Source organism: Eulemur rufifrons, chromosome 4 (genome assembly GCF_041146395.1).
Source record: "Eulemur rufifrons isolate Redbay chromosome 4, OSU_ERuf_1, whole genome shotgun sequence".
Classification (NCBI taxonomy): domain Eukaryota; kingdom Metazoa; phylum Chordata; class Mammalia; order Primates; family Lemuridae; genus Eulemur; species Eulemur rufifrons.
Window position 1 is genome coordinate 66,002,457 of NC_090986.1, and position 17,109 is coordinate 66,019,565.

The 17,109-nt window shown below is 42.9% G+C and overlaps 1 protein-coding gene and 1 pseudogene across 1 annotated transcript in view; one reads left to right on the forward strand and one right to left on the reverse strand.

Moving 5' to 3' along the window:
* The window catches only part of CAB39L (calcium binding protein 39 like), a 98,950-nt gene extending 87,927 nt beyond the window's left edge, over positions 1 to 11,023 (forward strand). Inside the window, exons 9-10 of the mRNA XM_069467712.1 lie at positions 3,873 to 4,016; positions 10,738 to 11,023. Coding sequence (XP_069323813.1) covers positions 3,873 to 4,016; positions 10,738 to 10,917 — 324 coding nt within the window. The 3' untranslated portion in view covers positions 10,918 to 11,023. The remainder of the gene's footprint in view (positions 1 to 3,872; positions 4,017 to 10,737) is intronic.
* On the reverse strand, positions 4,607 to 5,189 carry LOC138382869 (POU domain, class 5, transcription factor 1-like; annotated as a pseudogene).
* Positions 11,024 to 17,109: the final 6,086 nt, after the last annotated feature.

Below are 17,109 nucleotides of genomic sequence, written 5' to 3' on the forward strand. Positions count from 1 at the left end.
TACACTGGCTGCCTAAAATCCTTTACAGTTAGGTGCCTCACAAATATTTTATTTACAACATGGTCCTGGTTGTACCAGTGGAAAAAAAAAAAAAAAAGCACCTGACAAAAGACAGATAAATTAGTATATCTAAGAATGCAGAAAGTGTCAAAATGGTTCCTGAGGGAAGAGTTGGTTTTTTTAAATGTTGTATCATAGGCAGAGATGTGCTAAAATGGTCTTGTATTATTCTGTTCAAGCAAACAAAATAGTAGATGACTGTGAAATGGGTTCATATTTAAACATTGAGCTCATTAAATTTTGTTTGCTCTTTTTTTTTTTTTTTTTTTTTTTTTTTGATAGAAAACTGTTGTTCTGGGGAGCTCTGCTGACCCAATTTTGGTTTTTCCTTTTGGGAATTAGATCTGCGGTAGCAGTGTGTATTCTATTTTGACACAACCATGTTTATATATATGGATTCTGTAATTTTGTTCACAGATGTTTCATAATTGTAGGAAACAATAGAGGTTAGAGTGTTATTGTAGTAAGCAACTTTGTAAGTAATAAACTGTCTTAAGTACTAGCATATTTTCTGATTCCAAAGTAGTTGCTACCTGCTGCCATTTATTAATCGTATTCTAAATTTTTCTGAACCATCTTGCGGTGCTTAATTCCTGGTGTCAATAAAAAATAATTAACAGAAAAATTCCTTTCCTTCATGTGACAGAGCTTAGGAATATATTTCTTATCTTTTCCAGAGGCCTAGCATTTAATTACCAGCAAGAAAGATTATAATTCAAAAGAAGCTTGGTGGAATTTTGGGGGTTTTTTTTGGCGCTGGCCAATTTCATTAAAACACTAAGTTTTTTTAAAAAACTTATTTCCTTTTCAAATCATAGTCCTCTTAAAAAGAATTTAAAAAAATGTATTTCCACCTGATGCATGATTTTACTATGTACTATGAGGCATATAAAATGAAAAATTTAATAAAGTAATGATTTTTTCCACTTACTTGGTACAGTATTGCATTATAGTGCTTTGTATTATTATGGAATGCAGCATTTTGTCATGTATATTAATTAAAACAGACTAACATTTAATGGTTAAAAGATTCAGCGTTGTTGGGTAATCTAACACAATTAATTGTTTCAGAAAAGTTGTGATATTGTATTAGCAGAGGATAGATTAGTTAGAATTTATGTGTAGGTATCACCAGGTAATAGATTGAAGTGACTTAATCTGAACTTAACTTACAAATGTAACTTCAACAAATGTTTATTGAGAGAGTGTGTGTGTGTAAATTTTAAGGGTAAATTTTTTTAAATGAAATTTCCCTTTTGCTGAAATCTTTTAATATGTGTATATAATATACATGTATACATATGGTATTTGACTCTTTCTCTCTCTCTCTCTCTCTCTATATATATATATATATCTTTAGAAGTTAAGGAAGCCACTTGTCAGCTTTACAACTCAAAAGTGGTTTTTTAAAGGTCTGAAGCCATCCCTTTGAAATACATTTAGGAAGATAACACTCCTATTTCCTGTCACCAGGAGAATTTAACCTAGATGCCTTTCTCCAAGCTATAACCATTTGCTTGTCAGAGATAAGAGAAGTTTTATTATACTAGGGAGATAAAGGCAATTAGCTAAGACAAATAGCTACCTCTATGGCCAGGTGAATCGAGGGTGAACTACGAAAGGATGCACAGAAATGGTGCTGTCAGGTCCTCTCACGGGGGACAGGTCACTCTTCATCTTGAGGACATATGTATGTAATAGATTATAGCTGCTTGGCTGTATAAATAAGGTAGAATTTTATCTGTCTTTGTAACCTCTTTTTCATAGATTATCTGCCGTATTGTGCTCTGGACATGCTCATCCAGTAATAAAACTGCTTGCTTTCTGTTCTGCGTCTTGTGGAAAGCACTCTGTGTTGGTAGGACTTTTATTTCCCCAACAACATCCGTGCACATAGCACAGTTAGGCTGGAAGGATATTTGAGATGTGCCCTTACGGAGCTTACACTCTAATGGGCTCACGAATAACTCTGTACCGTAAAGCAAAGCAAATTCAACTGGGGAAAAGAGGAAAAACTTTCCTAAACACAACCTCTGAGCTACTCCTGAAAGGATGGGTAAGATTTGGACAGGCAGCGATGAGGTGAAAGCATTTCTCAAAGATTTGGAGCAAGGAGAGTGAAGCTGCAGAGGCAGAAGAACAAGGAAGACCCAGGAGAGCGCAGAGGATGGGAAGTGCAGAATTGGCTCCGGATCACAGAGGGCTCTGGATGCCATCTTAAATGATTTACTTTTTCCTAAATCCATGGGAATCGAGGGATTTGTTTGTTTGTTTATTCATTCACTTTGTAAGTGGAACTAGTAACAAATACAGCAGATTCTCAGGAAGGTGACTTTGGCATAATGCACAGAATGGGTTGGGCTGGGTGGAGAATGGAGAGACCATTCTGCGTGCTGTCGCCGCAGTCCCGCTGAAAGGTGGTGAGGTTCAGTGAGAATACTGGCTGTAAAAATGGAAGGAACCTTGAGTTGTGTACTTCTTATTTGTTGAATAGATACAAGATGCATCTTAGTTGAGGTGGTTGTGGTAGACAGCAGCCCTCAGTTTGATGGGCTTTCTCCTCCCATCAGGATTTCCGTGACCAGGTAACGATGCATTACTATCCTGAAGCCTGCAGAAAAAGTCCAGTAAATAGGACAATTGAAAACTCAATGTATCTCCTATTTAATGTATAAAATCCTGTTAGGGTACATTTCAGCCGCCTAGTTGCTAAAGCTTTAAGAATTGCTGCCATGGCGGTGAGAACAAAAGTTTCTGAGACAGAGCAACACAATACATTCAGCCTTGTTGCTAGAGGGTCTTTCTTCAACTGTTCTGACTTTGGGTATTTATTTTGTTTTAGAGTAATGTTGCCTTTTGGGAACTATTAGTTTGTCACCAGAATATGTTTTGCTTTACTTTCTCATAAAAACTTGCTGCACTTACTAAACTTTATGGATTCAGGGTCAGTCATTTTTTTCTGGCTTTACATCAGGTTTTAAAATAAAAAGCAGAGGAAAGGTAAGAGTCACTTAACAGAAACCATCTTTACAGTAATCTGCTAGAGCACATTCAAGTAAGGGAAGTATAACTGTAGAGTTAGCTTTGTGATTCCTTTCCTACCTGAACCTATGGAACAGCACATCAGTGGGAAGCAAGATAGTGAAAGTAAACATCGAAAATAATACATTTATTTCTGGCTAGCTTTAGGTAAACTGCAGCAATGACTGGCTAAAAAAATACATTAAAGCACTGATATGAGCAAAACTGTGTGAAAACTGTGTGAAAAGCTTCAGATAATTTCTTAACTACTGGATTTATGCCTGTGCTTTAGGATGCACTTAAGGACTTTCCAGTTTTTTTTCATGACACTATTCTTACTTTTATATTTTGTTTTTCTTTTCTTTTCTTTTTTTTTTTTTTTTTTGAGACAGAGTCTCGCTCTGTTGCCCGGGCTAGAGTGCCGTGGCATCAGCCCAGCTCACAGCAACCTCAGACTCCTGGGCTCAAGTGATCCTCCTGCCTCAGCCTCCCAAGTAGCTGGGATGACAGGCATGTGCCACCATGCCCAGCTAATTTTTTTTCTATATATATGTTTAGGCGTCCAGATCATTTCTTTCTATTTTCAGTAGAGACAGGGGTCTCACTCTTGCTCAGGCTGGTCTCGAACTCCTGACCTTGAGCGATCCTCCTGCCTCGGCCTCCCAGAGTGCTAGGATTACAGGCGTGAGCCACCGCGCCTAGCCTATATTTCGTTTTTCAGTGAGAAGAAGTGAGGTATGTTTTGAATAAGGTGACTGTGAGATTATAGCCTTTATTCTGTTTTCCTGCAGCTGCTAGGTGAACTGATCCTGGACCGCCACAACTTTGCCATCATGACAAAGTACATCAGCAAGCCAGAGAACCTGAAACTGATGATGAACCTCCTGCGGGATAAAAGTCCCAACATCCAGTTTGAAGCCTTTCATGTTTTTAAGGTAAAGTACAAGCTATGGAAATAACATTGTAGGTATTTTTTTTTCCAGTTTCAAATGGCGAACTCCCTGCTTTTTACTCTTTTATGCTTAAGAGAAAATGAAATTAGGCAGTCTTTCTGTTTTGCATGATTTAGATGAAATTTCAAAGTTTTTTTTTTTTTTTTTAAACTGTGTCCCAGGCTTCTTTAAGAACAAAGTGTTGAGTGATGTGGGATTAAAATCAAGAGCATCATTGAACTTCACCTTCCCCTCCAACCAGTTCCCTCAGAACTCCCTGGCCCCACTTTTTATGTTCTCAGTTCCTTCCTTAGTACATGAAGAATTTAATTTCAAGAGCCCTAGTACAGACTCCAGGCTTTCCTTCCCTATAGCTTCTCCTCTTCCCTTGCCTCCCCACCATCCCGCTCTGTTCCTAGAAGGGCAGGCACCCCAGCTGGAATGCATGGGAGAGCCCAGAGTGGTGACAGGCAGAGGGAAAGGCTTTCCCCTCCGGGAAGGAAACCAAGGAGTACAGCTGGTGAAGTGAGGGCTCCCATAGCCTGGGGTATCAATATGGGGCACTGGGGCCTGAGAAAGGAGACCCGGCAGCCTCAGAACCCTCTCACTGTGAATAGCCACTGCTTGATCACTTGCCTCCTGGCACGGCTGCAGAACCACACCCAGACCACATCCGTCTCAAGCCCAAGCTGCTGGGCAGTGTGGCTGATCTGCAGAAACAAGGTTCTCAGTACTCGGTCTCTTTCTCTTTCGGGCTGCAGGAGGGTCTCTGCTTTGCATTTCTCCTGAAGATTTTCATTGTTGTCAGCTTCCTCCACTTCTGCAGCAGGGGCTGCAGCTTACATGTGTTCTTGAAACTGAGCTGCAGAGCCTCAGAATGGCAGGTGGTCATTTGGCCAAACACCCTCCCAAAGAGAACCCCCATGGTGAGCCCCACATCGGCCTGGGTGTATCTCAGGGTGATCCTCTTCTGCTTCAGGAGCTTGGCAAATTGCTAGAGTTCTTTCTGCAGAGCTTTGATGTTCCCAGACTTCTCAGGGTTTTGCTGTAGCTTCTCCAGCTTCATGGCATCACCGGGGCAGTGCAGGGCTTGGGGGAGGCCCCCTTGGAGTTGCCCTGCGCCCTGGCTCCTGCCTCACCCGCAGGCTGCGAGGTCTTCAGGCCACCTTGGGGCATTGCAGGTGTGCATACTCTTCAACCCTGAGATCCATTTCTAGGCAATTTCCTAGAGCCATTCTTGGACACGTGCATAAAGAATCACGTTTAGTAAATCCTCACTTAACATCATTCTTAGAAACTGGCTTTAAGTGAAACAATGAGCAGTAAGTCCTTGAATAGTGCCATTTTGTTATAAGGCTGATAAAGGTAAAAATTGGTTTCATTATACATCATTTTGCTTAAAGTTGCAGTTTCCAAGAACCTATTGACGATAGGTGAGGACTTACTGTACAAAGATGCCTATTGCAACATTGTTTAAATGGTATAAAATAGAAAAAAAAAATGGGCATCAATGGGAGACTGGGAAAATAAATTGTGCTATATTCCTACAGTAGCATATAATAATGGGTTAAAATAAACAGAATTATATGGATCAGAAACATTTTATTAAGCGAGATAAGCAAATATTAAAAAGATGTAATTTACTTAAAGTTTGAAAACATGTAAAGCAATACTATGTGTGGATACAACATATGCAGTTATAGTCTAAGAACATGTGTGGGGAGGACAAACACCAAATTCAAGATAGCAGTCATCTCAGGAGAGGAGAGAAGAGAATGAACAATATCATGGAACAGTGTCCAACAGCTTTAAATTAGATCAGTAATGTTTTATTAAAACATCTGAAGGCAAGTATGACAAAAAATGTTAGCTTTTGACAGAGCTGATGGTGGGAATATTAAGTCTGATATGTTATTGTCCATACTCTTCCCTGTGTTGGAATTATTTCATAAAAAGTAAACAAATTGAATGAAACACAAATAGAATGCTGTAGGACTAGAAAATGCCTACACGCTACGAAATGATAGAGCTTCTCAAGACCCTTGGACTGGAGGAAGTACAGAAGGCTGTGTACCCTGTCATTCAGCTCCCACAGAACTTTAATATATTATCCTAGATGAGGATAAGCTTCAGATAATTTTGTTTAAAAAATGCAGTATTATGGAAGGATTCAGTGGGTAGCCAAATAAAAATAACTTATTTCCGTCCTCTGAGAAGATCAGGATTTGGATCACCTAATCACTGAACAGAGGAGGTACATTTAAAAATAGTTCACCACTTGTTTACTTGTATGTGTGTAAATTGGCCTACCCTGTACCCCAGCTATGTTCCTTCCATTTAATTATGAACTAAATTGTTTACTTGCCACAAATAATTTGTTATTTAGAAAAAAGAAACAGCTGAGTCCGAGAACTTTATCACATTTCTTTATTGCTAGTTTTCCCCCTAAAGTACCTTCTGGAAGGTACAGAGAATATGGGAGACAGTGCTGAAAACGTCTGTACCATATTTTTAATGGCTGATTTTCATTAGCTTGCTGGTAAGTTCAACACATGCTTCCTACTATTGATGAACAGTAAAGAACATTTGAATCAACTGGGATTGGGTTCCTTCTTTCTTAAACGGAAAAAAGTTAACTCTCTGATCAGTACTAACAATATTGTGTCAAAATATTCTAAATATTTTGTTACTCAGAATTGCATTCACTTGAATAAGAATATGGTTGCCTTATTTTACACTTCCATGGAATGGGATTTTGCTTGAAGTGACTTCCTCGTCACTGTAACAGGAGCGTGTACAAAGCTCTCCAGGCTTAGAGCACACGTCACAGACAGGAAGGCCAACAAAGCAGAAGACTAACTTCTCAATACCTTATCTGGCTCAGATCCCTCTCGGCAAAATAGAATTTGAATGAAATGAATGAATATGTATATAAGACATAGCTTTTTTAATTTTTCATAAAAAGCATTCAGGTTTAAAATGGAGAGCACAATATTTTTAGTCTGCTAAACTAAAAATATTTGAGTTGTGGTTGTGATATTTGCCTTCCTCTCACCATGCCTGAGAACTCCATAAATCACATTTCTGAGACATGTTATGTAAACTAAGGGATACAGGCAATAAGACTGCATTCTAAAAAAAGAAGTCATGGGTAGTTTCATTTGTTGAATTTGTTTTGGGGTGGTTTGAAAATTGCATTTTTTTAAAAAAATGAGGACAGCAGAGAGGGAACTGAAAAACTCTATACTGGGCATAATATTCAAAAGATTTGGTTCCCGATACCTTGAATTAGAGGTGCTTTCCTTATGACCAGTGTGGTTCATCTCAAGCTTTGACAAGGGCCCCGCAGTGTCCTGGCTGCCCCACGGGAATCGTGCACTAGTGGTTGCAACTACCTGTAGAGGCAGCAGAGTTCAGGAGCCATAAAAAATAATAACAATAATATTAATAAAATAAGGGAAAATTTAAAACTTGAAAACAAACAACTTTTTTTTACATTTATGGTACAGTGTATGGATTCAATGGATGGAATTGAACCAAATTCTAGTATATTTCACGTCTATTTTAGATTGAAACATAAGCTTAGTTTGTCTATTATATTTAATCTTTTTTTAAGAAAGACTGTTACAAGATTGTTATATTAAAAAAAAAAGAAAGCCTTTTACGAGTTATTTATGTAGTTACCACAAAATGCCAGATAATTTTTAGCTAAAACTTCACAGCAACTCCCTTGTAAACAAATGGTAACCAGAGGAGCCACATTTTGGCTCCAGTATGTGATTTCCTAACATACTAATAGGTATTAATATGAACACCAGGCATTTTGTGTAACAATGTAAACAAGCCTGGCATACTTTTTTATTTTAATACAAACAACAATTTTAGGTTATTATAAAATTCACATAACATCAGATTCAGCATTGTAACCATTTTAAAGTGCCATTTAGTATATTTACATGTTGTGCAACCATCACCAATATCTAGTTCCAGAACATTTTCATCACCTCAAAAAGAAATCCTGTGCTCATTAAGCAAGCACTCCCCATTTTCCCTTGCACCCCTCCCCTGGCAACCACTGATCTGCTTTCTGTCTCTACGGATCTGGCTATTCTGGGTATTTCATATAAATGGAATCATACAATGTGTGGCCTTCTGTGTCTGGTTTCTTTTATTAGTATAATATTTTCAAGGTACATCTATGTTGTGGTATGATCCATCACTACTTCATTCCTTTGATGTCCAAATAATAATATTCCATTGCACGGATATACCACAGTTTGTTTATCTGGCCATCAGATGATGGACATTTGGGTTGTTTCCACGTTATGGCTATTGTGAGTAGTGCAGCTATGCATATTAGCTTATAAGTTTTTGTTTGAACAAATGTTTTACATTTCTAGGAATGGAATTGCTCAGTCATATGGTAATTCAGTGTTTAACTTATTGAGGAACAGCCAGTTTTCCACAGAGGCTGAGCCATTTTACATTCCCCCCAGCAATGTGCAAGGTTCCAATTTCTCCCCATCTTTGCAACACTTGTCATTATCAAGTGTTTTGTTTCTTTTTTCTTCAGCCATCCTAGTGGGTGTGAAGTGGTATCTCATTGTGGTTTTGATTTGGATTTCCCTAATGACTAATGATTTGGGGGATTTTTTCATGTGCATATTGGCCATTTGTATAACTTCTTTGGTGGAATGTCTGTTCAAGTCCTTTGCCCCTTTTTAAAATGAGTTTGTTTGGTGTTTTTTTTTTTTTTTTTTTTTTGAGACAGAGTCTCACTTTGTTGCCCAGGCTAGAGTGAGTGCTGTGGCGTCTGCCTAGCTCACAGCAACCTCAAACTCCTGAGCTCAAGGGATCCTCCTGTCTCAGCCTCCCGAGTAGCTGGGACTACAGGCATGCACCACCATGCCCGGCTAATTTTTTCTATATATATATTTTTAGCTGTCCATATAATTTCTTTCTATTTTTAGTAGAGATGGGGTCTCGCTCTTGCTCAGGCTGGTCTCGAACTCCTGAGCTCAAACGATCCGCCCACCTCGGCCTCCCAGAGTGCTAGGATTACAGACGTGAGCCACCGCGCCCGGCCTTGTTTGGTGTTTTGATGTTGAGTTGTAATAGTTCTTTACATATCCTAGGTATAAGACACTGATTCGGTATGTGATTTGCAAATGTTTTCTCCCATTCTGTGTTTTCTTTTCACTTTCTCTTTTTTTTTTGGAGACAGAGTTCTCGCCCTTTTGCTCTGGCTAGAGTGCTGTGGCGTCAGCCTAGCTCACAGCAACCTCAAACTCCTGGGCTCAAGCGATCCTCCTGCCTCAGCCTCCCAAGTAGCTGGGACTACAGGCATGTGCCACCATGCCCGGCTAATGTTTTTTTCTATATATATTTTTAGCTGTCCATATAATTTCTTTCTATTTTTAGTACAGACAGGGTCTCGCTCTTGCTCAGGCTGGTCTCAAACTCCTGACCTGGAGTGATCCTCCCGCCTCGGCCTCCCAGAGTGCTAAGATTACAGGCGTGAACCACCGTGCCCAGCCTAGTTTTAAGTTTTGATGAACTTCAGTGTATCCGTTTTTCTTTTGTTGCTTGTGTTTTTGGTGTCATATCTAAGAAACCATTGCCAAATCCAAGATCATGAAGATGTACCCCATATTTTCCTCTGAAAGTTTTATTAGCCCTTATGTTTATGTCTTTGATTGAATTTGAGTTAATTTTTATTTGCAGTATAAGGACTCAACTTCATTCTTTTGCATCTGGATATCCACTTGTCCCATATTGAACGTTTTTATCATGAAATGGTATTGAATTTTATCAAATCCTGTTTCTGCATCAATTAAGAAGATTGTGTGGTTTTCCTGCATTCGATTAGTGTGGTAGACTCGTGTTAGGTTTCTAGGGCCGCCATAACAAAGTATCAAAGACTGAGTGGCTTAAAACAACAGAAATTTATTCTCTTTCAGTTCTGGAGGCCAGAAGTCCAACATCAAGGTATCAGCAGGGTTGTTTTTTTTTTGTTTGTTTGTTTTACTTTTTAAACTTTTTTGGTTATAAACTAAGACACAAACAAACACACATTAGCCTGCCTAGGCCTACACAGGGTCAGGATCATCAATATCACTGTCTTCCTCCTCCATATCTTGTGCCACTGGAAGGTCTTCAGGGGCAAAAACACACATAGAGCTGTCGTCTCCTGTGATAAGGAGGCCTTCTTCATATCTCCTGAAGGACTCTTCTGAGGCTGTTTTATAGTTAACTTTTTTATATAAGTAGGCGTACACTAAAATAACAATAAAAATTATAATCTAGTAAATACATAAACCAGTAACAGTGTTTATTACCACCGTCAAGTATTATGTGCTGCACATAATTGCCTGTGCTAGACTTAGATACGACTGGACGTACATACGACTGGCAGCGCAGTGGGTCGGTTTACACCAGCGTCGCCACAAACACGTGATGTGTCGCACTGCAGTGGTACAACGGCCACAACATTACTAGTCAATGGAAAATTTTCAGCTCTATGATAATCTTATGGGACCACCGTCTCATGTGTGGTCTGTCATTGACTGAAGTGTTATGTGGCACGTGCCTGCATTGATCCTCAGTGAGCAGTAGCTCCAGGGGCTGTCTGTATATTAATACATAAGCCACGCACAAAATGAGCAGCATCGTGGGGTCCCTGGTCTGTGCTCCTGTCCTAGGTATTTGTTTCTTTTTGTTTCAGGTGTTTGTGGCCAGTCCTCACAAGACACAGCCTATTGTGGAGATTCTATTAAAAAATCAGCCCAAACTGATTGAGTTTCTGAGCAGCTTCCAAAAAGAAAGGACAGACGATGAGCAGTTCACTGATGAGAAGAACTACTTGATTAAACAGATCAGAGACTTGAAGAAAACAGCCCCTTGAAGATCTCACCGTTTCCTGCCACGGTCATTTGTCTTATTTGTCCAGTTGTACAATAAGTGTCATTTCAAAAAGTCGTCATTCTGGGGAAGGTTTTGGAGGGCCCTATTTTTTCTCAATCAGTTGTTCAGGGTAGATGGAATATAAACATTCAAATGGAAAAAAATTAACCTAGAATAATATATTCATTTTGATCAAGTCTGTGATTATTTATGTGAAATCAGAGCCTTTGTATTAGATGTTGGTAAAAGCAGTTATAACTTGCAAGTGCAAGCCCTTGGTCACTATGAGCCACCAAGGAGGAGCTCAGATGATGGGCACCACCGAGTCCTCCGGGGAGAACTGGGAAGGGGCCAGGGTACAAAAATGCTGTGCCCGTCTGTAGGTAGACAGATTGCTTAAGGCACTGAAAGATCCCCGAAAATAAGGTTATTGTTTTCAGTATCCTTTTGTCCCTTCCTGCTATCTCTGGACTATTAGTGGGTCTGTACCTGCTGGGGAGGAAATGCCACCACCCAGCTCAGCCTCCTCTGCTCGCCCATGCCCCATGCCTGTCCCAGCGGAGCTGTTCAGCCCGCACCCCGAGGTCGGGTTAGCATGGGAGCAACTGAGGAGGCACAGGATGATCAACGAGGGTCACGGGGCATAGAGCACCCATGGGTGTGTCCTGCCCATGGGTGCAGGACAGCTGCTAACAGATGGTTCTAGATAGAGTCACTGCTGTTCCGTGTTGACTTCTAGAGGGTCAGTGAATGTCTGAATATTTCATTCATAATTGTCATCACAGGAAGAATGCTCCATGCTGAACATGTATGTTTTAGGGTGGGAATCGTTAAGTGGGATGCCAGCGGGCACAAAGCCATGGGTCCAAAGGGTCTCTTAGTAGGAGAACTTTATCAATAGGAGGACCTCACCCTTGCAAGGGGAAATGATTAAATGAATGAAAAAATTCTCATATCACTAAAAATTCTTTTTTTTTTTTCCAGTTTATTTTCTACTGTCATTCTGTAACTGCCCATCAACGCCTTCAGTGAAAAGGTAGAAAACCTGCAAAATGTTGATCTCAGATGTTCTCTTGCATACTAGGATGCCTAAGGAGTTAATTTGTGTTCCTTAAAAAAAGACATGGAACCAAAAAACTTCTAAAAAGCTATGGTTTTCAAACATCATGCATATAAAATGGAATTTTAAAGCTATATTTTACAAGACAGTAAAGGTACAATTGCTAACCTGTATTTTTTATAATTCCATTTCTAAATCTTAAGTTGTTGACTTCCAGAGGAACCTTTGCTTTTTACAGTACTTAGGTATTGCGTTCTTTTTCTTTAGCCACATACTTCTCTGCCCAGAGAGGGGAGGAGAAATGTGTTGTCCAGAATCTGTGCTCTTTGTAGATTTTGTACCAGAAGAATTACCTAGCAGGGCATCGCCCTGCTTGGCCAGGGTGCAGGTGTGTGTTTCTTCCGTGTGCAACGTGGAATCCTGAGACAAGGGACATGGGACCTGCCACACCTCCTCGTAGCAGCTCGGGCCAACGCCAGCGTGGAAGGACCAGCCAGCAGCCCCTGCCGGCCTGTGCACTGCTCTTAGTCACTGAAGTCAGATTATTTTTATATTAATCACATTCTCTGACATTCCAGAGTCCCTTAGAATTTGACTTTTCTGGTTTTGCTTATTTGATTAAAAGAGATGAGTGTAAATATAAAAAAATGAAGGTGAAATAACCATTAGAAATTTATTTGGTCGCTTAATCCTGTTCTACAACATCATGGGACATATGTTTTCAATTGGAAAGCAAGGCCCTATTACAATTCTTTTTTGATAAAGAAAACCTATTTTATCTCCCTTGGGCTTGAATTATCTCTTTCCTAGCAACCCATTATCCCAGCTCGGTGCCTGTCAAACAGAAAACTAGAGTCTTGGGTTTTGTTGTGATACGAATTTGTAAATTATTAATGCGAAAGAGGGAGCAGGAAGTTCATAGTCAAAATATGTTTGCACAGAGTTCACTGTAAATATTGTGAGAATTGAATTTTGAAAAGGTCATATTTAATAAGCTATTTCAAAAGCACACGTTCAAATAAAGACTGACTAAATGAAAGGAACCACACACTCCTTTGTTGGTTTCATTCCTCTGCATGTCATGTGGCTGTGTTCTTGTCACAGCTCCAGACAGGGACAGCCCTGGGCTGGAGGGCACTAAAGCTGCACCGAGGCCCCAGCACTGCTCATGAGCTCCACCGACCAGCCACCCTGTCCACGTCCCACCATGCTGACTGCCACTGCCTGCCGGGCACTCCATCTACACATCCCACTAGTGACCTCCCCACAGATGGGAGTCGTTCCTGTTTTATATTTGAGGACATTGAAGTGCTGAGCAGTTTAACAATCCCAGACCTAGCATGGGCTACCCTAGACACAAGTCCATGGTGGCCTGAGGCCAAATTCCTGTTCTCTTTCCCTCCTTCATCCTCAAGGCTGTGAGCTAGGGATGGTCCAGGGTGTCGGAAACCATGTGGGACTCCCCCCCACTGCTGCTTGTGAAGGTCCTAGCGTGAGGCCAGCTGGGACAGAGATCATAATGTTCTTGGCCGAGCTGCCGGCTGGAGCCAGGCGTCTGCTTAGCTAAGTGTTAGGATTACTCCTGGAGAAAGACTCGGGAGCACACGCCCCTTGTAAATGTTCTGGACTCCCAGCCTCATGGGTTCCCATCCATGGCTGGCTCTGAGACACCAGTCAGGATGCCCAGGGATGGGCTGTGAGCTTTCTGCAGCCCCATCACTAGCCGCATTGGTTTGTCTGTCTGCATGTCCCCTGAGACGCAGCTGCTGCAAGCCATAGTGCATTCTGGAAATTACACAGGACTGAGAGTGATTGTAATAAGGTGGAGGAAAATGAAATTTAGAAATCCCTAGAATTTTTTTTTTTTTTTTTTTTTTTGAGACAGAGTCTCACTCTGTTGCCCGAGCTAGAGTGCCATGGTATCAGCCTAGCTCACAGCAGCCTCAAACTCCTGGGCTCAAGCAATCCTTCTGCCTCAGCCTCCTGAGTAGCTGGGACTACAGGCATGTACCACCATGCCCAGCTAATTTTTTCAATATATTTTTAGTTGTCCAGCTAATTTCTTTCTATTTTTTCAGTAGAGACAGGGTCTCGCTCTTGCTCAGGCTGGTTCGAACTCCTCAGTTCAAATGATCCACCCACCTCGGCCTCCCAGAGTGCTAGGATTACAGGCATGAGCCACCGTGCCCGGCCCCTAGAATTGTTTTTAATGTGAAAAGATAGTTGTTTCGAAATAGATGTACAGATCTTCCTAGTCTATTATATTAGAGGAAATTAAGATTTTTGTGTTTTTTACTTGTTTATCATTTTATCCAAAAGAATATTGTTACATATGGCATGAATGATCACCTTTTCATGGATTGTTCTTCCCAGGTTTTGGGTATTCTAGTGAGGGTGCACCGGGTGGGATAAGATCCGAAACATACTATAAAGGTGACCTTGAAAAGCTAGACTTGGTCTGCCTAAGAAGATTGAAGATGGATGTGAACAAGGTTGTGATTTTGTTTTGGAAACATGGGAAGTGCTGCTATGTAGCTGCCGTAACTAAAGCAGAGCAAACAACCGAGCGCTCAGCCTGGCGGGCACCAAGCCGGGCATCTCACTCAGGCAGCCGCAGGACGGAGGGACGGAGGGACGCTGAGCCACAGAAAGGGTGAGAAACGTGCTCCGGATCAGACAGCCAGCAGCTGCGGAGCCAGTGCTGACCCCAAGTCCATGGCTTTGGAAACCAGGCTGCGAGGTCAGGCCTGCCCTTCAGCTCTCCAGCCTGAGGGCAGACACTTCATTTCCTCACAGGCCCCCTTGCAACAGGGAACCCTGGATGCCAGTGCTGAAAGGATGACTCAGCCGAAAGATTTCACAAGCTAGATTCATTCAAGGGGGGGGGTCGCTTTACTCGTCTGGGTTGTCTGAAGTTTGGAAGATCGAATTAGACCCCTGTGTAGGGTAGGGGCATTCGATCTTGAATTTCTTTATCATTTTAAGCAATCCCTTGACTGGACATAGGCATTGATTTCAGACTGCACCTCCTCCTCTGCCTTTGTTTTCTTGGCTTGGTTTTTTTAGTTGGACATAATATTAACTTAGATTTCCTGATAGGAGCGGTTGCTGCCCAGCCATTCACTTCCCCATTCCCCAGTGGCCCAGAGCCACAGGGGTGCTGAGAGACTGGAATTTGTGATGAGTGTACATCCCACACTGGCCGGGGGTCACCTCCTCCCTCATCGCTCCCTCAGAGAGAAGGATGTACAGGTACAGTACCCTAAAAGCCACCATCAAAACACGAAAAGTCACAACCCCTTTGCCATCAATTAATGTAATATAAGCCGGGCGCCGTGGCTCACACCTGTAATCCTAGCACTCTGGGAGGCCGAGGCGGGTGGATCGCTCCAGGTCAGGAGTTCAAGACCAGCCTGAGCAAGAGCAAGACCCCGTCTCTACTAAAATAGAAAGAAATTATCTGGCCAACTAAAAATATGTATAGAAAAATTAGCTGGGCATGGTGGCGCATGCCTGTAGTCCCAGCTACTGGGGAGGCTGAGGCAGTAGGATCGCTTAAGCCCAGGAGTTTGAGGTTGCTGTGAGCTAGGCTGATGCCACGGCACTCACCCTAGCCTGGGCAACAAAGTGAGACTCTGTCTCAAAAAAAAAAAAAAAAATTAATGTAATATAGATGTGATTTAATCACTTCAATGAGAACCATCTATGTTACTATAAAACACTGTGATCATAGGGCTCTTTCGAGAGAACATGTGGCGATATACATAATACTTTATCATTGGCTGGGCCCAGCGGCTCCCGCCTATAATCCTAGCACTCTGGGAGGCCGAGGTGGGTGGATCCTTTGAGCTCAGGAGTTCGAGACCAGCCTGAGCAAGAGCGAAACCCCCGTCTTTCCTAAAAATAGAAAGAAATTATCTGGACAACTAATATATAGAAAAAATTAGCCAGGCATGGTGGCACATGCCTGTAGTCCCAGCTACTCGGGAGGCTGAGGCAGAAGGATCCCTTGAGCCCAGGAGTTTGAGGTTGCTGTGAGCTAGGCTGACGCCACGGCACTCTAGCCTGGGCAACAGAGCGAGACTCTGTCTCAAAAAAAAAAAAAAAAAAAAAAAGTGCCACTGGGACAAAGTAGTGGTTGACCTCTAGGCCAGGGCATCGCTGTGTCACCCCACCAGGAGGTCCTGGCCAGTACCCCAGCATCAGGGACAGACGATGCTTGTATAATCCCAAGACTCTGGGGGGCTGGGGGGGCCGAGGCCCTAACTGCAGGCTTGCTCCTTCCGTGGGGAAAAAGGCCTCTGCCCTTTCTCCAGGCACTGAGCGTGACATTCACATAGCTGTGACCTGCCCTGCCTGGATGAATGAGACTCTGTGCTGCTGAGGGTGTGGGAGGAAGGAGGTGGGCGTGCCCACAGCTGCCCCGCGGCATCTGGCAGCACCAGGCGTGCCCTTCACCTTGACCAGGGACCATTTCCAAGCAGAGTGGCTTTGTTCAGTTGTCTATTTACTGTGCCCGTCTGAATCCAGGCACAGCACGTTACCTGAAGCCAGGGAGCAGGCACCTGGATGAGACATGCAGGGCATGTAAAGCACAACAGATCCGCTCACAACTTCACTGTTACGGGAGGCTCAGAACCTGACCCTGGCCTCTCGTGGCACTGGGGCCAGGCTCTGTCCCTGCAGACCCAACTCCTCCTCAGCCTGGCTGCAGTCCCCTCCCTAGCAAGGGCCTGGGAAAGGAGCTCCTCCCCCAGCAGCCCAGGAACCTCACTGCGCCGGGTCCTGCCTCCTGGGCCTTCTGGAGCCCAGCACGCTGCCCCGCACATCCCCGGCTCCTTGCGGGGCTTCCTGTCCGTGCCCTGTGGCGGGCGGGTGGCGCCCAGCTCTGCGGCTCCAGGCGGACGTCGGGTGTCCGAGCCCACTCGAGCCCTTGCCCGCTCGTCGCGTGCCCTGCAGGGGACGCGTGACTCCCTGCCTTTGCGACACCCGCTGCCCCGCCCCGCCGGCGACGGCAAACACAGAAGTCGCGTGTAAGTCTTCTCTTTGCCTCCCACCTGCAGCCGACCCATGGGCACTTCTGCGACACAGGCCACGTGCGAGCAGCTCTGCGTGTGCACCAGACTGCACCCG